This window comes from Oncorhynchus mykiss, chromosome 30, assembly GCF_013265735.2.
Source record: "Oncorhynchus mykiss isolate Arlee chromosome 30, USDA_OmykA_1.1, whole genome shotgun sequence".
Classification (NCBI taxonomy): domain Eukaryota; kingdom Metazoa; phylum Chordata; class Actinopteri; order Salmoniformes; family Salmonidae; genus Oncorhynchus; species Oncorhynchus mykiss.
In genome coordinates this window covers 17,789,628-17,816,061 of record NC_050570.1, presented here as the reverse complement: position 1 = coordinate 17,816,061, position 26,434 = coordinate 17,789,628, and the positions used below count along the sequence as shown (strand labels likewise).

Sequence of the window (26,434 nt, the reverse complement as noted above, 5' to 3'; positions counted from 1 at the left end):
TGTAAGGGGTTTCTTACATTAAGTGAATAACTTTACTGTGTTATTCAAACTTATAAAAGTTGTAGGCCTACATAGTTAGGCCATATTAGTAGGCCTAACTATGCACAACGCATCGCAGAGTGCCTGGACCGCAGAGTGCCTGGATACAGCCATTAGCTGTGGTATATTGGCCATATACCACAAACCCCAGAAGTGCCGTATTGCTATTATAAACTGGTTAATGAAGTAATTAGAGCAGTTAAAACAAATGTTTTGTCATACACATGGTATAAGGTTTCATGTACCACAGCGGTCAGCCAATCAGCATTCTGGGCTGGAACCATCCAGTTTATAATTGTATTTATAAATAGGGTGGTTTGAGCCCTGAATACTGATTTGGCTCAAAGCAGTAATATATCAGACCATATACCACGGGTATGACAAAAAAAATATTTTACTATTCTAATTGCGTTGGTAACCAGTTGATAATAGCAATAAAGCACCTCGGGGTTTTGTGGAATATGGCCAATATACCACGGCTAAGGGCTGTATCCAGGCACTCCATGTTGAGTCATGCGTAAGAACAGCCCTTAGCCATCTTATATTGGCCAGATACCACACCCCCTCGTGCATTAATTAGTTACCAGTTGAATTGTGATGTTTTAGTTACCAGTTGAATTGTGATGTTTTGCCTACATTAAACATTGTTAGGCCTATTTTCCATGTCATTAGACAATAGGAACATTACTGCAATAATTGAATCGCCTTCTCGTATTTACTGAGGCCTTGTAAAAAAAGGGGAAGGAATGATTACGATTATCTTACAGACTGGTTAAATAACAGATAGACTATATCTAAGTGAAAATAGGCTACTGTATATTTTATTTTCCCATGATATAGACATTCCATCATACAATGTATGAATGCTAGCAGTGGGCCTATGCGCTGCAGTGAATTTGCACTGTGGAGTGCAGAGCGCACAAAGAGGGGGCGCGCAGCAGCGTGAGCGTGATGATTTTTGGAGTGACGACACCACAAAACCATAGCACAATATTACCGAAGCAGATAGAAATCGGGTTGAAGCGTCATCCAACTGAGAAGCTCAGAGTCCACTAAAAGCGCCAGTGTTCGCCCAGACTGTGGTGATCAAATCCGGCTTTAAAATGGTTCAGTTCGGCTGCAGGGTGTGCGGTGTCTCCGCTGTCGTCTCGCTGCTTCTGGCGGGACTGGCAGCTGCGTCTTCTGATCTATTTGACAATCAACTAGGCGACATCAATTACTGCAAAAAGCAATGCCAGAACACCGTCAAAAACAAAAGCCCAGCTAAAGTAAGTGATACTTGGAAACTATAGGCTAAATATATAATTCATGAATAGCAGAATATATTAGGTTAAATATAAATGTGACAGAAAAGTCTATTTTCGTGCTTGAATAACTGCCATAGTAAGTGCTTACATTTCGACGACTGTATACGAAATTGAATACGGTATATCGAATATCGATAGATGTCCCTTTAATCTTTCAATTCTGGCAATCACTTGTAAATGTAATATGGCCTATCCGTAACGAAGGCCCATAATTTTACTAATTGGCATGCTTATCCTAATATTGCAACATCAGTACGCAACGCTACCTATCTTCATTTCAAGAACTGAGTGGAAATTATCTTGGACAGTTAGGCCGAAATGATCGTTTTATGACGCATTCTCACAGCTCTGGTCCTCCACTATCAAAATAGCATGGCTACTCCACCTACTTCATCAGGATTTATTTACACAAATGTCTATTCATTAGATAATGCCTGGATGTTTATATTAAATCAAGTCATAAAATCGCTGTGAGGGCACCCAACCAAGCAGATGGTAGCCTATTCTCTAATAGAGTATATTGCACTCGCATGATTTCCTGGTTGCCTCATTGTGAGCTGAAATATGTATTTGTCCATGAACCACAATATGCAGGATATGTAAATAATAACTAAATTATTACAATATCCATGTTTAAAACAACTTAAATTATGTGCAATTTGAAAAATGATTGTAGCTTAGTAATGGATTAGTGTCTGTCTCTTGGCAAGGTTGTTATTTTCCCACCTACTCATCGCCTCAGCTCTGCTCAGGTGTGGTTCAGACTTCATGCAGGGCGGAGCAGAGCAGAGCAGCAAAATGGATCACCATGAACTATGCGGAATGACCTGTTTTCAGAACACTGCACCAGCCTATAGGCCCTAATGTATGCCTTTGATGTGCGCATATTATTGGAACAGATAAGAACCGTAGTGACAAATAGTGCTTGAACAGATGTTTATTTTATTCATGATGGGACTGTAATTGCCACTGTGGAGTAAGCAAATAAATACCTATACAAAGGAACCGTAAATCCTTGGTCAGAATAATGTCCCGCTAGACACACAATGAACACGGAATAAAGCAGTTAATTGAAACGATTATTCGCATGATACTGTAAATACGCCTGTAAAGTAAATCGTCGGACAGGGGTCGTCGGACATGGGGATCTCTTTGTCTATCACGTTCCCGTGTCAGTCGCTTGGGGACGCTGTTTAGTTCTTCTGTATTAGAACCAGGCTTGTAGAATACAGTGACCAAGTGATTGTAATTCTTCACTCATCACATTCCCAGGCATTTGCAATATTTTACATTTACATTTTAGTTATTTAGCAGACACAACTTAGAGTTAGTGCATTCATAGCTTAGGTGAGACAACCACATTTCTCAGTCCATCTTGTGCCTCAACTTGTGCCTTATAACACCTTAACTCATTTGACATATATATGAGAAAAACTGAAATCCAATTAAAATCCCTGTATCAAGTTATACATTTGCTTAAAGTACATTGTCATGGACAATATAAATATTGCTGTGGTCATAGCATATTTAGCTGCTATGTTTTTATTGTTATCCTGAAGGACTCCATTCTGAATGCCTGTCACCGTGGTTGCCGTCTTTACTCCATCTGCCAGTTTGTGAATGGAAATGCCGGCTTCAACACCAGCAGAGAGGAGTGTCAAGGAGGTAAGGCAGCCTGACTCACAGGGTGGGGTCTCAATGAAGCCAGGTAGATACTACAGGGCAGCCTATCACCAAGAGCAGAGGTCCTACCTGTGATCCACTTCAAGATGTTGTTATAGTACTGTTACATAACTTTGACCCTGGGTTTTATCTTTGCAGAGAACTATCCCAAGCTGTGCTTCAAAGCCAGAAAACACGCCTAATTTGCTAGTAGGCTTTTCATGTGCCATGTGGCAGCAGTTGCCCAAATGTTCTGATATGGATGACTGTAGGGAGGGGTGAATAGGGATGCAATGACAGATGCTGTATTTTCTCTCTCCCTATCTGTTTATCTTGTCTCTCTGTCCTTTCTCTCCTGTGCCCTCCCATCTCTCTCCCCCTATCTCTCTCCGCCTCTCTTTCTCTGTAGCCTGCCAGGAAGCGTACAGCAAGCTGCTGGAGCAGGAGGCCTGCAGCACCGGCTGTGCCAGCCAGCCTTCTGAACCTGAGATCAAGAGGAGGAAGGTGAGCATGGTCACTAGGAATTCAGTAAAACGCGCACACACACACACACACACACACACACACACACACACACTAGCAACGGTCATCAAAATTGTTATACGGTTTTAAGGCCAGGTACCACACACTAATAGGGATAAAAATAAAAAAATCTTAATTATATCACAATCAGCTTTTACCAGTTGAATGTAGACACAAATAATATACGTTTTTATATTAAAATGTTTCTGAAACATTGAATTAAAGTATGCAAATGTGGCGATGTCTCATTATTGATGCATGTCCATGTTAAAGTGGTTAAAATTCATAAATATTTTGATGACGGTAGTATGGTAAACTAAAGAAAATATAAATTTTCATCAAGATTTTGACATTTTTGTTTTTACGTTTAGAAAATACTAATACTAATAATGGACCAAAATACCAACACATCTCAAAATTGATAGGTCGAACAGGTTTTGAGAAATGTTTGCATATTTATTACAAAAGAAAAAACTGAAATACCTTAATGACATAAGTATTCAGACCCTTTGCTAGGAGACTCGAAATTGAGCTCAGGTGCATCCTGTTTCCATTGATCATCCTTCAGATGTTTCTACAACTTAATTGGAGTTCAAATTCAATTGATTGGACATGATTTGGAAAGGCACACACCTGTCTATGTAACCCCCCGTAAATATCACATTTACATAAGTATTCAAACCCTTTACTCAGCACTTTGTTTAAGCACCTTTGGCAGCGATTACAACCCAGAGTCTTCTTGGGTGTGATGCTACAAGCTTCGCATATCTGTATTTGGGGAGTTTCTCCCATTGTTCTCTGCAGATCCTCTCAATCTCTGTCAGGTTGGATGGGGAGCGTCACTGCACAGCTATTTTCAGGTCTCTCCAGAGATGTTCGATTGAGTTCAAGTCCGGGAACTGGCTGGGCCATCACCTAAGGGATGGTCCCAGGTTTCCTCCAGACGTGACACTTGGCATTCAGACCAAAAAGTTCAATTTGGTTTCATCAGACCAGAGAATCTTGTTTCTCATGGTCTGAGAGTCTTTAGGTTCCTTTTGGCAAACTCCAAGTGTGCCTTCATGTGCCTTTTATTGAGGAGTGGCTTTTGTCTGGCCACTCTACCAGATTTGTGTAGTGCTGCAGAGATGGTTGTCCTTCTAGAAGGTTCTCCCATCTCCACAGAGGAACTATGGAGCTCTGTCAGAGCGACCATCGGGTTCTTGGTCACCTCCCTGACAAAGGCCCTTCTCCCCAGATTGTTCAGTTTGGCCGGGCGGCCAGCTCTAGGAAGACTCTTGGTGGTTCCAAACTTCTTCCATTTAAGAATGATGGAGGCCACTGTGTTCTTGAGGACCTTCAATGCTGCAGATATTTTTTGGTACCCTTTCCCAGATCTGTGCCTCAACAGAATACTGTCTCGGTGCTCTACGGACAATTCCATCGACCTCATGGCTTGGTTTTTGCTCTGACATGCGCCGTCAACTGTGGGACCTTATATAGACAATGGTGGAAAAAGTACCCAATTGTCATACTGGAGTAAATGTAAATATAGTTAATAGAAAATGACTAAAGTAAAAATGAAAGTCAACCAGTAAAATGCTATTTGAGTAAAAGTCTAAAAGTATTTGTTTTTAAATGTACTTAAGTATCAAAAGTCTATGTAATTGCTAAAATATACTTAAGTATCAAAAGTAAAAGTAAGAGTACAAATCATTTCAAATTCCTTAGATTAAGCAAACCAGATGGCACAATTTTCTTGTTTTTAAATGTACTTATAGCCAGGGGCACACTCCAACACTTAGACATCATCTACAAACTAAGCATGTGTGTTTAGGTTTAGAGTCCACCAGATCCAATGCAGTAGGGATGACCAGCAATGTGCTCTTGATAAGTGCTTGAATTGGACCACTTTTCTGTCCTGCTAAGCATTCAAAATGTAATGCGTACTTTTGTGTGTCAGGGAAAATGTATGCAGTAAAAAGCGCATGGTTTTCTTTAGGAATGTAGTGAAGTAAAAGTAAAAGTTGTCAAAAATATAAATAGTAAAGTTTAGTACAGATATCCCAAAAAGCTACTTAAGTAGTACTTTAAAGTATTTGTTCTTTAGTACTTTACACCACTGTATATAGACAGGTGTTTGCCTTTCCAAATCATTTCCAATCAATTGAACTTACCACAGGTGGACTCCAATCAAGTTGTAGAAACATCTCAAGGATGATCAATGGAAACAGGATGCACCTGAGCTCAATTTTGAGTCTCATAGCAAATGGTCTGAATAAATAAGCAAACATTTCTCAAAACCTGTTTTTGCTTTGTCATTATGGGGTATTGTGTGTAGTTTGATGAGGACATTATTTATTTAACCAATTTTAGAATAGTCTGTAACAAAATGTGGATAAAGTCAAGGGGTCTGAATTCTTTCGAATGCACTGTATCTAAACATACGTTACATTGTTTGCAAGATCAGACATAATATCACTATAATATATGTGTTCATTTTTGGAAATTGCTTTTTATTTCATTGCATTTAATTTGTAAACATTTCAACTGTTAAATTATTACTTTTTTAAATCCCACAAAAAATGAACACTCATCAAAATAAAGTGATCTTCTCTTCCTTGTAATGTAAGTGTTGAGACGGTACGTTAAATCCCAGGCGAAGCTTTAGCGTTCTTATAGATTCAACAGAAAGACAATATTCCAGTATTCCACTGAGCCTATTTCAGCCATTACTGTGGTGTGTTTGATAGGTTATTTAGAAACATTTACACGGTCGTAAGGTTAACGGGAAAAAACGACAGGCACAAACAAGAGTATGAAAGAGTCTCAACAATAAAATTTAAGTAATTCATCTAGCGAGATTTAAGTGACAAATGGATTTTGCACCCCTCAAACGACGAGGAATGTGCATTGGATTTACACGGTCTCTCTCTTTCACATCCACTTTTACACACTCCCCTTTGCCCCCCACACACCTTCACACTCTCACTTCACATGACTTTGCCATATTAAATAAATGCACCTAAACTCAACAGTTCCACCTTTTATTACCTGCAGTTGAAGGCCATGGCCCACCGTCCCATGCCCCCCTCCGTCATGGACACCGTGTCCAGCTGGTGTAACGACATTGTCAGCTCTGCTCAGAGCTTAATCTCCTCTACCTGGACCTTCTACCTGCAGGCCGATGATGGCAAGGTGCTTGTCTTCCAGGTAAGACACTGTCAGGGTTCGGCAGACAGGACTCAAGTTACACACAACTCAGTGACTCTTAGGGGTGCTGGGATTAGTTTTGGGAGTGTCTTTCACTCCAGGGTACAGCTGTAACTCAAACTTCGGGGGCTACAAAGGTGAACTTGCCTCAGACATTAGGGGGAAAGGGTGTGGGATCAGTACTCTACATATTTACTTTATCGGTGACGGCTAAGTCAAGACAGGCTGGCTGAATATAGAAGGACTACAGAGATCTGTAAATCCAGTCATAAAAAGAGACGTGGTGAGACAACATGAAATGATGAAAACAACAGTCTTCATGATTATTTTTCTTTAGCCTTAGGGGTGATGGATGGATGCGTGTGTTTAGTGGGCATCACAGGCTCTGAGCTGGCTGCCACAGGCCTGTGTTTAGTGGGCATCTGGCTGACTGCCACCCTCTTGACAGATTAACTGGGGGTAAAGAAACCAAAAAAGGCTGAGGGACAGCTGAAAGAGAAGCCAAGCCACCGCTGCAATACTAATCACTACTGCAGATGTTCAGAATGAGTGGGTTCTGCAGAGCAGAGGGCTGGGTAGGAAGTCAGGGTGTATGGACTCAGTTAAGAGGACCACGGTGACTCGTAGCCTTAGGCGTGATACAAAACAAACAGGAAAAAGTTAAGAGACCCACTGTGGTAGCAGTTTATCCACGTTATGTAGCAGTTTTAGTACGTTCCCAAAGAGGGCCATACAAGGCAACACAGTGCACTACTGGAGCTGAAGTGAATCGGACCAAAACAAATTGATTATCAAGTTCCTCTGAGTTTAAGAGTTTGTTAGAGAGCCACCTTGTGGAATGAATGGTGCTTGATGCAGTGTTCAGTATAAGAAGTTTATTTGGGCAAAGGGATTTCTATTTGAATTATTTCACAGTGGAATTACTTGTGCTCTCCTTAAGTTAATCAGTCATTTGAGAAAATATTACTTTTACTTCATTAAGCAGCAAATGTAGGTGTATTTTGCTAAGGTAATACCCAAAATAACACTATTTCCAAGAGTTATCTAGGCTTTAGCATACAGGGCTAATGTGGTATTGAGTCACACAAACGTCTGGAGATTGATACCTGGTCTATTACTTTTAGGAATTAGCTCCGAGGGCTAACATAGCACACAAAGACCATCTGGGTTCTATATCAATGTGGGATAAACACTCATATTTCCAAAACGTTTGTGCATTTGGATGCAACTGTGATAAGAGCAGCTTCTCTGATTGCTCCAGGCAAGCCACCTGTGTCTGAGGGAGGCAGTCTGAGTCCCAGTCCCGCAAGCGGCAGATTCTCCCTTCCTCAGCTCCCTTTAGCTGTCTCTCAGAGAGTGGGCTGAGTTCCAGCTCTGGGAACATCCATCCCTCTCCTGCCCACATTTGACTTGGGTTAAGTGGCAGCCTCCTTCTTAATCACACTTATTCATGCCATCCCAGCCTCCGAGTGTTTCAGGAGTGCTCCTCCAAGGTAATCAGGGAGAATCAAGCGGTTTCCTCTGGGCTGAGCGGGAGTAAACACAGCCGATGTGGCCCTCTCATCACTGATTGGGGAAGAGCGCTTGTTTGGAAATGGGGTTGGAGTCTTGTTTAAATTCTTTCAGTGTCCAATATGCACACTATGCAGGGTCCCCCCTTGAAGGAAACAGGGAGAAATGTACATCTATGAAATCCCCCTTCCTAAAAAAAAAGTGCCCCCAAATAACCCAAAAATACCAAATAAGGGAAGGGAGATTGTTCATTTGGAAAAGGATCCCTCCTCCCTGTTGCTTTCTGTGTCTCTATAACCAGAGCACCTTTGACATTCTGTGCCATAATGCATGACAGATGTATATCAGGAGGCAGGCCTACTTTTACTGATGGCAAGATCTCCCCAGTCGGCAGCCAATAATTACTAACATTCTTAGATGTTCACTCTTCTCTTCCTTTTGCCTTTCCTCCCAATGTTACATCTGGATCCAACAGATAAAACTGGTTGTGAAAATAACAATAGTTTTGTCTGAATATCTATGACCTTTTGTAAGACCAAGCCTTATTGTCTACCACATCCACTGAGTGTACAAAACACATCCACTGAGTGTTCAAAACATTAGCAACACCTGCTCTTTCCATGACATAGACTGACCAGGTGAATCCAGGTGAAAGCTACTGTATGATCCTTTATTGATGTCACTTGTTAAATCCACTTCAATCATTGTAGTTGAAGGGGAGGAGACAGGTTAAAGAAGGATGTTTAAGTCTGGGGACAATTGAGACATGGATTGTGTATGTGTGCCATTCAGAGGGTGAATGGGCAAGACACAAAAGGTTAAAAGAAAACATGGGAAGTGCCTTTGAACGGGGTATGGTAGTAGGTGCTAGGTGCAACGGTTTGTGTCAAGAACTGCAACGCTGCTGGGTTTTTCATGCTCAACAGTTTCCCGTAGTATCAAGAATGTCCACCACCCAAAGGACATCCAACTAACTTGACACAACTGTGGGAAGCACTGGAGTCAACATGGGCCAGCAGCCATCCCTGCGGAATGCTTTCGACACCATGCTCCAACAAATTTAGGCTGTTCTGATGGCAAAAGGGATTACATACTTACTGCATGTCATCGTTAAATAACTACATCGGGTGTAATTTATTTTCTGCTTGTTTCGTTTTCTCTTTTTTGTTTGAGATGTGTTTTGACTCTAATGAACTCAATTTCATTGACCTGTAGACTAGTCAAACTATTGACTTATGTCATTAAATCTGATCTATTTTCCATCGATGAAGAGAGGATAGGCTGATCAGATACTTTGCTGATTTGTTTTGGTGCTACAGTGAGACATTACAACTTCTTAAAGGCTATTTCTATTGATCAGCTGATATGTCAGAATCACTCACCAGCAAAGAGTCTCCTCTTAACTCCAATACAAATAAAATAAAATAAACGTTTATTGGTGTCGTATAAAGATCAGGGCAGGGTACTGGGTGGAGGCTGGCTAGAACTATTCAGGGCAGGGTACTGGGTGGAGGCCGGCTAGTGGTGACTTTTTAACAGTCTGATGGCTTGGAGATAGAAGCTGTTTCTCAGTCTCTCGGTGCCAGCTTTGACGCACCTGTACAGTATCCGCTTTCTAGAAGGTAGTGGGGTGAACAGGCCGTGGGTCGGGTGCCTGAGGTCCTTGATAATCTTCTTGGCCTTCCTGCTGCTGTAGATGTCCTGGAGTGCAGAAAGTGTCAAATTAAATCAAATTAAATTTGACTTGTCACATGCGCCGAATACAACTGGTGTAGACTTTACCCTGAAATGCTTGCTTACGTGCCCTTCCCAACGATGCAGAGTTTAAAAATAAAAGTAACACAAGAATGGAATAAAAGAAAATACACAAGAATGGAGCTATATACAAGGAGTACCAGTACCAGATCAATGTGGAGCTAAATACAGGGAGTACCAGATCAATGTGGAGCTATATACAGGGAGTACCAGATCAATGTGGAGCTATATACAGGGACTACCAGATCAATGTGGAGCTATATACAGGGAGTACCAGTACCAGATCAATGTGGAGCTATATACAGGGAGTACCAGATCAATGTGGAGCTATATACAGGGAGTACCAGATCAATGTGGAGCTATATACAGGGAGTACCAGATCAATGTGGAGCTATATACAGGGACTACCAGATCAATGTGGAGCTATATACAGGGAGTACCAGTACCAGATCAATGTGGAGCTATATACAGGGAGTACCAGTACCAGATCAATGTGGAGCTATATACAGGGAGTACCTGTACCAGATCAATGTGGAGCTATATACAGGGAGTACCAGATCAATGTGGAGCTGTATACAAGGAGTACCAGTACCAGACCAATGTGGAGCTATATACAGGGAGTACCTGTACCAGATCAATGTGGAGCTATATACAGGGAGTACCTGTACCAGATCAATGTGGAGCTATATACAGGGAGTACCAGTACCAGATCAATGTGGAGCTATATACAGGGAGTACCAGATCAATGTGGAGCTGTATACAAGGAGTACCAGTACCAGACCAATGTGGAGCTATATACAGGGAGTACCAGTACCAGATCAATGTGGAGCTATATACAGGGAGTACCAGTACCAGATCAATGTGGAGCTATATACAGGGAGTACCAGTACCAGATCAATGTGGAGCTACAGTGCCTTGCGAAAGTATTCAGCCCCCTTGAACTTTGCAACCTTTTGCCACATTTCAGGCTTCAAACAAAGATATAAAACTGTATTTTTTTGTGAAGAATCAACAACAAGTGGAACGACATTTATTGGATATTTCAAACTTTTTTAACAAATCAAAAACTGAAAATTTGGGCGTGCAAAATTATTCAGCCCCTTTACTTTCAGTGCAGCAAACTCTCTCCAGAAGTTCAGTGAGGATCTCTGAATGATCCAATGTTGACCTAAATGACTAATGATGATAAATACAATCCACCTGTGTGTAATCAAGTCTCCGTATAAATGCACCTGCACTGTGATAGTCTCAGAGGTCCGTTAAAAGCGCAGAGAGCATCATGAAGAACAAGGAACACACCAGGCAGGTCCGAGATACTGTTGTGAAGAAGTTTAAAGCCGGATTTGGATACAAAAAGATTTCCCAAGCTTTAAACATCCCAAGGAGCACTGTGCAAGCGATAATATTGAAATGGAAGGAGTATCAGACCACTGCAAATCTACCAAGACCTGGCCGTCCCTCTAAACTTTCAGCTCATACAAGGAGAAGACTGATCAGAGATGCAGCCAAGAGGCCCATGATCACTCTGGATGAACTGCAGAGATCTACAGCTGAGGTGGGAGACTCTGTCCATAGGACAACAATCAGTCGTACTGTATATACAGGGACTACCAGTACCAGATCAATGTGGAGATATATACAGGGAGTACCAGTACCAGATCAATGTGGAGCTATATACAGGGAGTACCAGTACCAGATCAATGTGCAGAGGAACGAGGTATTTCAGGTAGATATCACAGGAGGCTACTGAAGGGAGAGCGGCTCATAATAATGGCTAGAACAGAGCAAATAGAATTACCACGAGCCAGTCACTGCCCAGGGTACAGTGACTGGGCATCAGGGTAGAGAATAATACGAGTAAAACAAAGAACAGAGTAGCATCAGCAAATGATGAGTGTAAAAGTGTGTGTATGTGTATGTAAATGTGTGTGGGTTTGTGTGGGAGTGTCAATTTAATGTGTGTGAGTGAGTGTGTATATGGTGTGTGTATATATAATCTAGTGAAGGGCTCTCCAACCCTGTTCCTGGAGAGCTACCATCCTGTAGATTTTCGCTCCAACTCTAATCTAGCACACCTGATTCTAATAATTACTTGGTTGATTAGTTGAATGAGGTTAGTTACAGCTGAGGTTGGAGCAAAAACTTACATTAGGGTAGCTCTCCATAAACAGGGTTGGATAGCCCTGCGCTAGTGAGTGTGTGTAGGGTCAGTGCAAGATAGCTGCACTGATTTACTCTAGTTCGGGTTCCATTAATTTACTATTTTTAGCAGTCTGACTATTTATCAGTCTTATGGCTTGAAGCGGTCTCGGAGCCTGTTTGCCAGACGGTAGCAAAGTGAACAGTCTATACTTGGGTGGCTGGGGTCTTCGGCAATTTTTTGGGCCTTCCTCTGATACCTGATATAGAGGTGGAGAGCCCTGCGATTGTGGATGGTGCAATTGCTGTACTAGGCGGTGATACAGCCCAACAGGATGCTCTCAATGGTGCATCTGTAGAAGTTTGAGATTTTAGGGTCCAAGACAAATTTCTTCAGCCTCCTGAGATTGAAGAAGAGTTGTTGCGCCTTCTTCACCACACTGTGTGAAGGGATCATTTCAGGTTGTCAGTGATGTGAGTTCTAGGAACTTGGGAGCTTTTGACCGTCTCCACTGCGGCCACATCGATGTGGATGGGGGTGTGCTCTCTCTGCGGTCTCCTGTAGTCCACAATTAGCTCCTTCGTTTTATTGACGTTGCGGGATAAGTTATTTTCCTGGCACCACTTCACCAGGGATCTCACCTCCTCCCAGTAGGCTGTCTCATCGTTGTTGGTAGTCAGTGTAACAAACAGTTAACCTGTCAGTCTGTCATTGTTTTTGTTTGAATTGTTTCTGTGTTCGCTATGCGGGGGAAATGGTAAGACAAGCTGAACTTGCTAAGAACTGTTGTAATGGGGATTATTATCGTAGGAACACACTTTTGGAGTGAAGGCAATCCCACGCTGTGTTAGCTAGGTTTTTCGTGTCTTCGGTGTAGTTCCTAATGGTTGAAACGTGTATGTTAGGATGGTGACGTTATAATCATTTAAATATGAAGTGTGAATTTATGCCAGGAATAAGAAGTGTGAAGTTTGATTCCCTCCCTTCTGTAATAATCAGCCAATGAGGTATTGGTTACTGGAGGGAGCTACAATCAGGCCTACCACTGTCGTCACCACAACCTGATCTTCTAGTTTCACTTAGGAACTTGCCTTTTCTTTTTACACTTTAATTCAGCTTGGTTACAGTGTTAATTCTGCGTGGTTACAGAAACAACTCAAAGGGTTAAGTTTAGGTATTAATTCTGAGTGGTTGAGGTTAGGGCTATGGTTTGGGGAAGGCTTAAAACATCAAGTACTCTCCCTGCTTGCTAGAGAATTGTAAACTGCTGTGGCGTAATCGTCTAAGCAGCGCACTCTGGCTCTGAGCCTAGTGCTCTGCCATCATTTTTTGGGGGTTGGGGGGAGCCATATATTGACATCCTCAGAACCTTTTCAACCGTCCGAAATCGACGGTTCTTTCTTGTGACCAGTCTGGTCAGCAAACTTGATGATTGAGTTGGAGACGTGCATGGCCACGCAGTCATGGGGGGCCCATGTGTCAAGGATCAGTGTGGTGGTGTTGTTACCTGCCTTCACCACTTGGGGTCAGCCCGTCAGGAAGTCCAGGACCCAGTTGCACAGGGAGGGGTTCAGACCAAAGGCCCTGAGATTAATGATGAGCTGGGAGGGCACTATGGTTTTGAAGGCTGAGCTGTAGTTGATGAACAGCATTCTTACATAGGGCAGTGCAATGCAATAGTGACTGTTGTACGCGGATCTGTTTGAGCGATATGCGATTTGTAGTGGGTCTAGGGTGTCAGGTAAGGTGGAGATTATATAGTCCTTAACTCAAAGCACTTCATGATGACAGAAGTGAGAGCTACTGGGCAATAGTAATTTAGTTCAGTTACCTTCTGTCCCGTCGTTCGTAATAATGATCGGACCAAGGCGCAGCATGAGTATAGTTCCACATCTTTTAATGAATAAGTGAAACTAAAAACAAAATAACAAAACTTAAAGACCCGTGACTACGTAGTGCTCAAACACACTAAACATAAACAATATCCCATAACCCACAGGTGGAAAAAATGCTACTTAACTATGATCCCCAATTAGAGACAACGATAACCAGCTGCCTCTAATTGGGAATCATACAAATCACCAACATATAAAATCAAACCTAGAACCCCACAGAAAATATAAACTAGAACAAAAACTCCTAGTCACGCCCTGACCTACTCTACCATAGAAAATACAGGTTTTCAATGGTCAGGACGTGACACCTTTGCTTTCTTGGGTACGCAAGTGGTGACAACAGACTGGGATATGGAGAGATTGAATATGTCCGTAAACACTTTAGCCAGCTGGTCTGCACATGCTCTGAGGACACGGCTTGGGATGCCTTCTGGGCCGGCAGCCTTACTGGATCATTGCCCTCCCCCGCCTTTCCTTCGGCAAAACAGATCACGTCTCCATTCTGCTCCTCCCCACCTATAGGCAGAAACTTAAACAGGAAGCTCCTGTGGTAAGGACTGTTTAACGTTGGTCTGACCAATCGGAATCTATGCTTCAAGATTGTTTTCATCATACGGACTGGGAAATGTTCCAGGTCGCCTCTGAGAATAGTATCAACGGAGCATGCAACTATGGGGCAAAACAGACGCCCTTGGCTTAGATTGTTGACAACATGTAAACTACACTGAACAAAAATATAAACGCAACATGTAAAGTGTTGGTACCATATTTCATGAGCTTAAATAAAATATCCCAGAACATTTCCACATGCACAAAAAGCTTATTTCTTTCACATTTTATGCACAAATGTGTTTACTTCCCTGTTAGTGAGCATTTCTCCTTTGCCAAGATAATCAATCCACCTGACAGGTGTGGAATATCAAGAAGCTGATTAAACAGCATGATCATTACACAGGTCCACCTTGTGCAGGGGACAATAAAAGGCCACTCTAAAATGTGCAGTTTTGTCACACAACACAATGCTACAGATGTCTCAAGTTTTGAGGGAGTGTGCAATTGACATGCCGACTGCAGGAACGTCCAGAGAATCTAATGTTCATTTAATTTTCCATAAGCCGCCTCCAACGTCATTTTAAAGAATTTGGCAGTACATCCTACCGGCCTCACAACCGCAGACCATGTGTAACAACGCCAGCCAAGAACCTCCGCATCCGAGTTCTTCACCTGTGGGATCATCTGAGACCAGCCACCCTGACAGCTGATGAAACATTTGCACAACTGAAGAATTTCTGCACAAACTGTCAGACACTGTCTCAGGGAAGCTCATCTGCATGGTTGTCATCCTCAACAGGGTCTTGACCTGACTGCAGTTAGGCTTTGTAACTGACTTTAGTGGGCAAATGCTCACCTTCGATGGCCACTAGCACGCTGGAAAAGTGTGTTCTTCACGGATGAATCCCGGTTTCAACTGTACCAGGCAGATGGCGTATGGCGTCGTGTGGGTGAGCAGTGTGCTGTTGTGAACAGAGTGCCCCATGGTGGTGGTGGGATTATGGTATGTGCAGGCATAAGCTACGGACAATGAACACAATTGCATTTTATCTATGACAATATTAATGCACAGAGAGACCATGACAAGATCCTGAGGCCCATTGTCGTGCCATGTTTTAGCATGATAATACATGGTCCCATGTCGCAAGGATCTGTACACAATTCCTGGAAGCTGAAAATGTCCCAGTTCTTCCATGGCCTGCATACTCACCAGACATGTCACCCATTGAACATGTTTGGGATGCTCTGGATGGATGTGTATGACAGCGTGTTCCAGTTCACGCCAGTATCCAGCAACTTCGTACAGCGATTGAAGAGGAGTGGGACAACGTTCCAAATTCCACAACAGCCTGATCAACTCTATGTGAACGAGATGTGTCACACTGACTGGTTTTCTGATTCAAGCTCCTACATTAGTTTTCAGGTGTCTGTGACCAACAGGTGCATATCTGTATTCCCAGTCATGTGAAATCTATAGATTAGGGCCTAATTAATTTATTTAAATTGACTGATTTCCTTACTTGAACTTTAACTCAGTAAAATCTTTGAAATTGTTCCATGTTGTGTTTCTATTTTTGTTAACATTGTCTCCGATGTTTATTGAAAACATAAAGACATTTGCACAATGAGCACTTGTCTCAAATACATCTTTACAGTTGTTAATTAGCGAGCTAGTGGTTTTTGACATATTAGCACTGACATGAAATCAGTCAAAACACCTCAAAACAAGATTAAACGAGTCACTTGCGATTCCCCACATGGCAGTTTATTGTCATTGTTGCTAGCTATCTAGTCCTCCAGAAAACAACTTTTGCGCATCGTTTTCGTGACTTTGTCAGCTAACCCATCTCTACTAGAGGTCTGGAATGGACGATTAATTAGGGCCTATTTCAAGTTTTCATAACAATCGGAAATCAGTATTTTTGGACACCGATTTGGCCGACTTTAAAATATATATATATATATATATATATTGTAACACCTTTATTTCATCTTTATTTAACTAGGCAAGTCCGTTAAGAACACATTCTTATTTTCAATGACTGCCTAGGAACGGTGGGTGAACTGCCTCGTTCAGGGGCAGAACGACAGATTTTCACCTTGTCAGCTCGGGAGATCCAATCTTGCAACCTTACAGTTACAACTAGTCCAACGCAATAACCACCTGCCTCTCGTTGCACTCCACAAGGAGACTGCCTGTAACGCGAATGCAGTAAGCCAAGGTAAGTTGCTATCTAGCATTAAACGTATCTTTTAAAAAACAATCAATCATAATCACTAGTTAACTACACATGCTTGATGATATTACTAGTTTATCTAGCGTGTCCTGCGTTGCATATAATCTGACTGAGCATACAAGCATACAAGCATACAAGTATTTGACTGAGCGGTGGTAGGCAGCAGCAGGCTCGTAAGCATTCATTCAAACAGCACTTTAGTGTGTTTTGCCAGCAGCTCTTCGGTGTGCGTCAAGTATTGCGCTGTTTGTGACTTCAAGCCTGTCAACTCCCGAGATGAGGCTGGTGTAACCGATGTGAAATGGCTAGCTAGTTAGCGCGCTAATAGCGTTTCAAACGTCACTCGCTCTGAGACTTGGAGTAGTTGTTCCCCTTGCTCTGCATGGGTAACGCTGCTTCGAGGGTGGCTGTTGTCGTTGTGTTGCTGGTTCGAGCCCAGGGAGGAGCGAGGAGAGGGACGGAAGCTATACTGTTACACTGGCAATACTAAAGTGCCTATAAGAACATCCAATAGTCAAAGGTTAATGAAATACAAATGGTATAGAGAGAAATAGTCCTATAATAACTAAAACTAACCTAAAACTTCTTACCTGGGAATATTGAAGACTCATGTTAAAAGGAACCACCAGCTTTCATATGTTCTGAGCAAGGAACTTAAACGTTAGCTTTCTTACATGGCACATTTTGCACTTTTACTTTCTTCTCCAACACTTTGTTTTTGCATTATTTAACCCAAATGTAACATATTTCATTATTTATTTGAGGCTAAATTGATTTTAGTGATGTATTATATTAAGTTAAAATAAGTGTTCATTCAGTATTGTTGTAATTGTCATTATTACAAATACATTTTAAAAAATCGGCCGATTTAAACGGTATCGACATTTTTTGGTCCTCCAATAACCGGTATCTGCGTTGAAAAATCCTAATCGGTCGACCTCTAATCTCTACACTGACTCGGTAATTGGGTTTATCTGGAATTCCATAGAGGATGTTGTTCCCACTCTGCCGATTAGAATTTATCAAAACCAAAAAACGTGGATAGATGGCAGAATTCGCACAACTGAAAGTGTGAATCACCGCATTCAAGGTGACTGGGAACATGGAAGTGCAGCTATGACCACTGTAAGGCAATCAAAGAGGCAAAACGGCAGTACAAGAACGAAGTGGGGTCACCATTCAACGGCTCAGACACGAGAAGTATGTGGCAGGGACTCCAGACAATCACGGATTATAAAGGGAAGGCCAGACACCGACACTTCGCTCCTGGACCAGCTAAACGCCTGCTTCGTCCGTTTAGAAGAAAACAACATCAAGCCGCCGATGCATACATCGATCCCCTTGCAGTCCTCCTTCTGCTGAGAGCGCTGAGCTCTGATGCTGCCTGTGTCTTGTTGTTGGGAAATGTTCAGTAGAGGGTAACCAAAATCCGATTTTAATGAGTTCTCCAGGGTAAGCCAAAAACACTGTCCCCATAATGAAAGGCACAATAATTCCTCTGCCGAGAGAGTTGTGTGTGTGTACGTACACACAGGGATTAAGTCTGTCTTCACACAAGTGATGCATATTCGCTCACGTACTGTAGGCCACTGTTTTTAAGGCCTCTTTTCAGACACTTTCTCCAGTCAAGTGGCCTTTTCACTCCCCTCAGAGAGGGTAAATGGTGGTGCTCTTGAGCAGCCAACCGACAGACTCTGCAATGGGCAACAAGGGTGTCCTTTAATGAAGTAAGAGAGAAAGAAATGCTGATTTAAAACTCCACTGGTGTGCCAAAGAACAATCAATACAATCTGCTCATTAGAATCTACACCTGAACTGCCATTATAAGGTGTGAATAGATTATTACAGTTTTGTACTGTTTGGAAGTTCATCTGTCTTCATTTTACAGATGGCTGAGGTATACAGTGCCTGGCTTGCAACAGAACACATTATGTGAAAATACAATGTTCTCCTATAATGAGCAAGTCCCCTTTTTTGTTTGAGTTGATTTGGCAGTGTTCTCTATACCTAAGTCTACAGGTATGTCTATTTCTCTGTCGTTTAGCTGTTCATTTAGTATTCTTAGTCCAGGCTTCTTTATGGTTTAACCTCTCTGTGTTAAACAGATAATTTTCTGTCTCTTTCTCAGTGAAATTACTGCATGTAATTACTAGTTCCTGAATTGACTTTGTTTGTTGTTCCTCCCAGAGCCAGCCGGAGATCGAGTACACTCTGCCGGAGCTGCAGGCCCCCCGCTCCAATGTGGCAGACAAGCCCTGGCCACAGATTCACTCCCACACACAGAGACCCCATGGTGAGACCCCATGGTGGCATGCAGCTCTGTCACACACTGACACCCATAATGTACAAAACATCATAAGACCTGTAGGACAGGGTTCCCCAACTTGTGGCCTGTGAGCCGAATTTGGCCCTGGGGTGAATTTATTTGTTTAATTTGCAAAAACAAAACAAAACTCGTTTGTCATTGTTGGACATAAAAGACTGTCAAAACACCAGGAAATCAGCTCCAAGTTATTTTAACTTTGGAAATCTGTTCTCAAGTATTTCCACTCAGAAATAGAGACGTGATCGTATCCCAATGTAAACAACGTTTGAAAGTATAATGTTTTTGTCAAATACTATATCCGTTTGTGCTTCTTGCGGTCAATTTGCAGTGTACAAATTATTTGAAAATTATGTTCCGGCCCCCGGATCATCTGCTGAAGAAAAATGGGCCCGCAGCTGAATGTAGTTGGGGACCCCTGCTGTAGAATATATAGTATACAATGCATTAAAGGATGATTACATTGAATTGATTATGCTTTATTGATCTCCAGAGGGGTGAAATTAGGTTACATTTGTTACACTTCCTCATAAAGTCTGCTGCTCATTAGTATTCACCTCTGTGCAGGTGTGAAAGGACATGGGGAGAAGGTAGCAGCCAAGGCGGGAGGCAAGGGCAAGCACCCATCAGTCCAGCAACATACGGAAGACCTAACCGCTGAACATGACTTCCTGGGATGCATGTCAAGGTGAAGAGATATTGAACAAGAATAGTCATCTGCCCATATCAACCCATTTGGGCCCTCTGATTTAGAGGTCCTCTGAGTTGTATTGCCTGTGTCATTACCTAATCCTCCCCTTTCTCTCAGGCGCTCTGGGCTGCCTCGTTGGATCTTGGCTGCCTGTCTCTTCCTGTCCATCATGGTGATGTTGTGGCTGAGCTGTGCCAGCCTTGTCACTGCACCTGAACAGCACATCAAAACACAGGTAAACACATTGGTCATACAATTTTATCTGACTTTCATCTAAGTCACAACAATAGACAAACACAGTCTGCACAAACTGCACAAACAATTATATGTTTTCGTCTCTTTATTGAACACACCGTGGAAACATTCATAGTGCAGGGTGGGAAAAGTATGTGAACCCTTGGATTTAGTAACTGGTTGACCCTCCATTAAATAACCTCAACCAAACGTTTTCTGTAGTTGCGGATCAGACCTGCACAATGGTCATGAGGAATTTTTGATCATTCCTCTTTACAAAACTGTTTCAGTTCAACAATGTTCTTGGGATGCCTGGTGTGAACCGCTCTCTTGAGGTCATGCCACAGCATCTCAATTAGGTTGAGGTCAGGACTCTGTCTGCGCCACTCCAGTAGGTGTATTTTCTTCTGTTGTTGATTTCATTCTATGTTTTTTATGTTTTGGGTCGTTGTCCTGTTGCATCACCCAACTTCTGTTGAGCTTCAATTGGCGGATAGATAGCCTTACATTCTCCTGCAAAATGTCAGGCTAAACTTGGAAATTCATTTTTCCGTAGATGATCGCAAACTGTCCAGGCCCTGAGGTAGCAAAGCAGCTCCAAACCATGATGCTTCCTCCACCATACTTTACCGTTGGGATGAGGTTTTGATGTTGGTGTGCTGTGTAATTTTTTCTCCACACATAGTGTTGTGTGTTCCCTCCAAACAACTCAACTTTAGTTTAATCTGTCCATAGAATATTTTGCCAGTAACACTGTGGAACATCCAGATGCTCTTTTGCGAACTTCAGACGCGCAGCAATGTTTTTTTTGGACAGCAGTGGCTTCTTCCGTGGTGTCCTCTCATGACCACCATTCTTCATTAGTGTTTTACGTATCGTAGACTCGTCAACAGAGATGTTAGCATGATCCAGAGATTTCTGTAAGTCTTTAGCTAACACTCTAGGATTCTTCTTAACCTCATTGAGCATTCTGCACTGTGCTCTTGCAGTCATCTTTGCAGGACGGCCACTCCTAGGGAGAGTTGCAACAGTGCTGAACTTTCTCCATTTATAGACAATTTGTTGATGAACATCAAGGCTTTTAAAGATACTTTTGTAACCCTTTTCAGCTTTATGCAAGTCAGCAATTCTTAATATTAGGTCTTCTGAGATCTCTTTTGTTCAAGGCATGGTTCACATCAGGCAATGCTTCTTCTAGCAAACTCAAATTTGGTGAGTGTTTTTTCTAGGGCAAGGCAGCTCTAACCAACTCCAATCTCGTCTCATTGATTGGACTTCTGACTCCAAATAGCTTTTGGAGAGGTCATTAGCCTGGGGGTTCACATACTTTTCCCAACCTACGTACACTGTGAATGTTTAAATTTTGTATTCAATATAGACAAGAAAAATCCAATAATTTGTGTGTTATTAGTTTAAGTAGACTGTGTTTGTCTGTTGCGAATTAGATGAAGATCAGATGGAATTTTTTGACCAATTTATGCAGAAATCCAGATAATTCTAATGGGTTCAGTTACTTTTTCTATGTTGTCTCGCAAAAAAACAAAACATTTTATGATATGTTAGTGCTTAAGATCCCGGACTGCATCTTTAATTGTTAACTCACTCAAGTGTTATCTTAATTGACATGTGTTTACCTGTGCGGGAATTACTCCTAGAGACGATGGGAACATTTCTATAGATTTGAATGAATAACTGATTCCTTTTTCCAGCTGAGCATCAACGGAGACAAGGAGTTTCTTGATGACGTCCAGAAGGTCAACCCCTACCATCTGACCCCTGTGATTGCTGTAGCCATCGACCAACCAGAGGAGAGCGAGGAGGCAGGACCACTTCCAGTCAAGGTTGACATCAACAAGACATCTCTCTAGGGGACCAATGGGATAGGATCAGTGCTTTCTGGGGTAACGTTTTCGTAAAACCTCCCTCAGTAAAAGATGGAGAACAGAAACACACCAACACTCACACCAGATTTTCTATACATGCATGGCACCATCCCTTCACAACAGGTTTGTCTCGTCTTTCTCTAGCGAGTCTGCCCATCAGATGTTACCCTGTTGTGCTTGTCTGTGTAGAATACTGATTTTGTAGATTCATGCTGTCCATTGTTAAACCTCACTAAGAGCTTCAAGATCAAATTGTCACCACCTTTTTGTACCTATCATTTTATACTCGACACTGCAATTGCTTAAGGCTTATTTAATAGACAGTTTAACTATTAAATGTAACTACTTAGATCTGCCTGTGAGAGTTAAGGAGAACAGGTGAATGAGCGCTGAAAGCTTTCCAAGCTTTTGATGTACAAGGGGATAGAGAAAGAACACAGGGATTCAAATTGAAGGTGAATAACTGTTTTCCTCATGCTCTTACATACTTTTGGAATGAATTTGTGACTTGCAGAGAAATAAAAGCAATTGAGATGTTCAAAATGCTTTGAAAGGTATCTTGTGAACGCTGCAGGAGACAATAGCTACCAGTGTTCACCTTTGATGCTGTGTTTGATGTGTTTTGAGTTTGACTGACGTCAACTGTGAGAAGCAAATATACATAATACATCTTCTTTTCCTCACACTGAATGAAAGAGAATTCTCATATCAGATTAAAACCTCTTATGAATTGGCCACTTTTTAAAAATTTTTTTGCCTACAATGACATGCCAATATCTAACTGCCTGTAGCTCAGGCCCTGAATCAAGCATGTGCATATTCTTGGTACCATTTGAAAGGAAACACACAAAAGGAAGTTTGTGGAAATGTTAAAGGAATGTAGGAGAATATAACATTAGATCTGGTAAAAGATAATACAAAGAAAGAAAAAAAACATTTTGTACCATCTTTGAAATGCAAGAGAAAGGCCATAATGTATTATTCCAGCCCAGGTGCAATTTAGATTTTGGCCACTAAATGGGAGCAGTGTGTGCGCAAAGTATTAGACTGATCCAAGGAACCATTGCATTTCTGTTCAAAATGTTGTATCAAGACTGCCCAAATGTGCCTAATTTGTTTATTAATAACTTTTCATGTTCAAAACTGTGCACTCTCCTCAAACAATAACATGGGATTATTTCACTGTAATAGCTACTGTAAATTGGACAGTGCAGTTAGATTAACAAGAATATAAGCTTTCTGCCAATATCAGATATGTCTATGTCCTTGAACATTTTCTCGCACTAGCCTACATTAGTTCAACCATCCCGCAGGGGACCCACCAATCCTGACCAAGTTTTGAACACTCCATTTCATTGAATTCAGACATTTGGCAGACAAAGGAATTGTGCTCAAATTATGTTGGCTGGGTCACCCACAGCTAAGTGTGTGTGTGTGTGTGTGTGTGTGTGTATTTCCCCGCATTTGCGTGTGTTTGAGGAAAATCAAAACAGTACTTGGTGTATTTATTTATTTATGCCTTTGTGTATTTATTCAGAACCAATAACATAAAGTACCTGTTTGATAGTGTAATTGAAGTGCTATGTAAATGCTCATCTATCCAAATCTTTCCTATTGTTATGACTAATAAAACATTGTAGCCCTTTTTCCAGATTTGAAAAGAGACTAATATTAAGACTAATATTATTGTGTTATTATTGTATCTCCTCGAGTTACACCTATTAGCTCTGAAATGTGTCATGCACTTTCTAGGAGTTGATGGTTCTGTATTCTATACGAGCTCATAATGAAGGGATGACCAATGTGATGCGCAATGCAAGGCTTTTAGAATAGACCTTTGTTTTCAAGTTACACAGTCAATGAGCTATATTTTGATTTTGCCTAGTCACAGTGCATGCTAGTATGCTACAACACATTACATTAAACCACCCATCTCAGTAGCAGGAAACTAATATAGACTTGTGGTTTTTGTGTTTCTATTTAAATGTTGTATAGAATGTTATAATAATCTCATGATTTAAGTTAGGGAAAGAAACAAGATGGATATATCTATAAACCATTCAATATCAGTCCTGGTTCAAGTGAAAGTTCATGTAGCTAGTGATAGGAGTTTCAAACTGTAACGGTTCCTTTTTATCGATTTGTTTTCAACTAAATGATATACGACATGATGAATAAAGTGTTTTCATGTTAAACATAATGGAGATTACTTTGTGGGTTTTATGTCAGTACACATGTATCTCATCTATGCATGATCAATTATGGAATGACTTGTACTGGTAGTTGCATTAAGATTGAAGATGTTCTCATACCATATTATTGTAAGAAACATCTTTCCACTTCCTTCCATAGATTCAAATAGTTCATGAAGGATATTAAATATCAACAAGAGATCAATATAATCACATACTTGTAGGTCATACACCACTAGTATTTTCGATTTGTTAATTCACCATTGTTCTTTTTTGGTTGTAAAAACCTACTAAACGCTTCATGTACAAGATCTCCCCAGACTGTCATTGTGTTTGTGTGTTATTTCAGTCTCTGCACTCCCATGAGAGACATGTTAGTTGCAGGGGGTGAGGGAGCCCTACCAAATGCATCTGGAACTCATTTGAAACCACACAGCGCTGGGTGGATGAAATATAAAGGGTCAACTTATTGATTTTTGTATAGCTTGTTCTCATGGATACTAGTTCAGAATAAACTCCAAATGATTATCATTATACACTTAAGAATGAATGGGTGGAAAATGTAGAGACGATTGGCATTTTTATCCACATGGTGGCGCTAAAGCTCCTCACTGTTTTCATTGTGTCTATTTAGCTGTTATTGCCTTGCGCATTCTGATTCAAATGATACTGTCGGTACACTGTCTAATAATGTAATTCGATCTTTCACCAGGTTATATTCAAACATCATGTTTTGTTGTTTGACTTATGTCTGCAAGGTTATGATTTTCCTGTGAGAATTTCAAACCTATCTTTTACTGTGGTCAGGGCCCGATTTGTGGGTTTGATGGAAACTTAGCCTACTGAATGTGGATTTTGGGTAAATGTTCACTTTAGAAATGCACTCAATCTCATATCCCACTGTGAATATTTGACTTTTCCACAAATATTTGAATGAATTTGGTGTAGAATGCAACACCTAAACTACAGTGCCCTGTGTGAGCTACTGGCCACTGGACAAGTTTGGATGATGTTTAATTTCTGCTTTGACAGCATCATGTCTTTCAATTTATGGTGTGAATTTGGCCCCTCTCTGTTCTGTCTCCACAGGATGGCGTAAATTGGCTTAGAACAAGAGAAACATTTAGAAATATGTCAAATGTATTTGTGCTGTCTATCTCAGTGTGTCCATGTGTCAATAAATTGATAAACCCTCCTTTTTTCACTGAAAGGGTAGCATAGTTATTTCTGCATAGGAAATGCATTGGAAGAAACCTTAACAGCTCCTTGGAGACTAGTTTTATACCACTGAAGCCAGGAGTATGATTTCATCATCTTCTATGACAGAGCAATGAAATGTTATAAATATCTTTGAATTTAACAAAATTATAATCTTAGACTTATGGCTCTGGGTGGAGATTTCATATCAATCATAATGACCCTAAAAGATAGCCAAGGTTGATTCATTTCTACAGCTATTCCAATATCTTCTTGGTATGTTCCTCCTCTGGCTTCCTCCATTTCACAGATATTATGAATGTCCTCCTATTTGCACAATGTCCATTTACTCACCCTAGTCTATCTGCATAATGGGCAGCCATGCTATGTGAATATTAGACAGTGAGAAGACAATGTGTCATGGTGCATATTCAAACATGGCCCCCAGCCTCGTCAGGGTCCACAATGAGGGGAAGACATTCTCCCTCATAACTTGAGAAGAAGCCTGTTCGCTGTGGAGGGATGAGCCAGCCAGCGCTGTGTGAAAACAATGCCACCCGTCTCCCATTCAGTGGCACACCGGGGCTGAGAGCCGCCTCAATGTGCTGATTGTCTCCCATAGTGTATGTTCAGGGGCTCTACAGACTAAACCCTGCATCCCATTGCAGCGCCACTCCAATAACGTGACCCACCCGCGCTCTAGCTGGAATGAATGAGGCGGGCTGCAGCTTGAATGAATGAGGCGGGCTGCAGCTGGGCTCCCATTGATAACAATGCCGGATAAGTAGGCCCGCTGAAGGGGAGGACACAGATCACATGCGCTGATGCCTCAGTCTGTAAACACTCTGTTGCGGGCGTCAAACTGCACAGGGTATCTGATCTGGCTAAACATATCCTGGTTTCTGCGTAGGCATTGAGGAAGAGCAACAACACAAGAAAGTTGTTGGGTGCTCTTTCATTGTGAGATAGGCTCTTTAATGCAAATACAGTCTGCTGGCTTCCCTGGGTCTGTTGATGAAGCTGTGATTTTTTATGGTCATTACTTTAGGCCTTCAGCCTTGGCTTACATGCATTTGAAGCTGTGAAATGTGACCTCAAGGA

The 26,434-nt window shown here is 41.6% G+C and overlaps 1 protein-coding gene across 1 annotated transcript; it reads left to right on the top strand.

Annotated features, from left to right (window-relative positions):
• Positions 1–970: 970 nt before the first annotated feature.
• On the top strand, positions 971–24,457 carry LOC110521449 (transmembrane protein 59). The gene is made up of 8 exons (XM_021598993.2): positions 971–1,307; positions 2,906–3,011; positions 3,418–3,512; positions 6,570–6,722; positions 19,001–19,106; positions 19,704–19,824; positions 19,945–20,062; positions 21,771–24,457. Exons 1-8 carry the CDS (start codon positions 1,143–1,145, stop codon positions 21,927–21,929), a joined length of 1,023 nt encoding a protein of 340 aa, XP_021454668.2. The 5' UTR covers positions 971–1,142; the 3' UTR covers positions 21,930–24,457.
• The last annotated feature ends 1,977 nt before the right edge of the window (positions 24,458–26,434 follow it).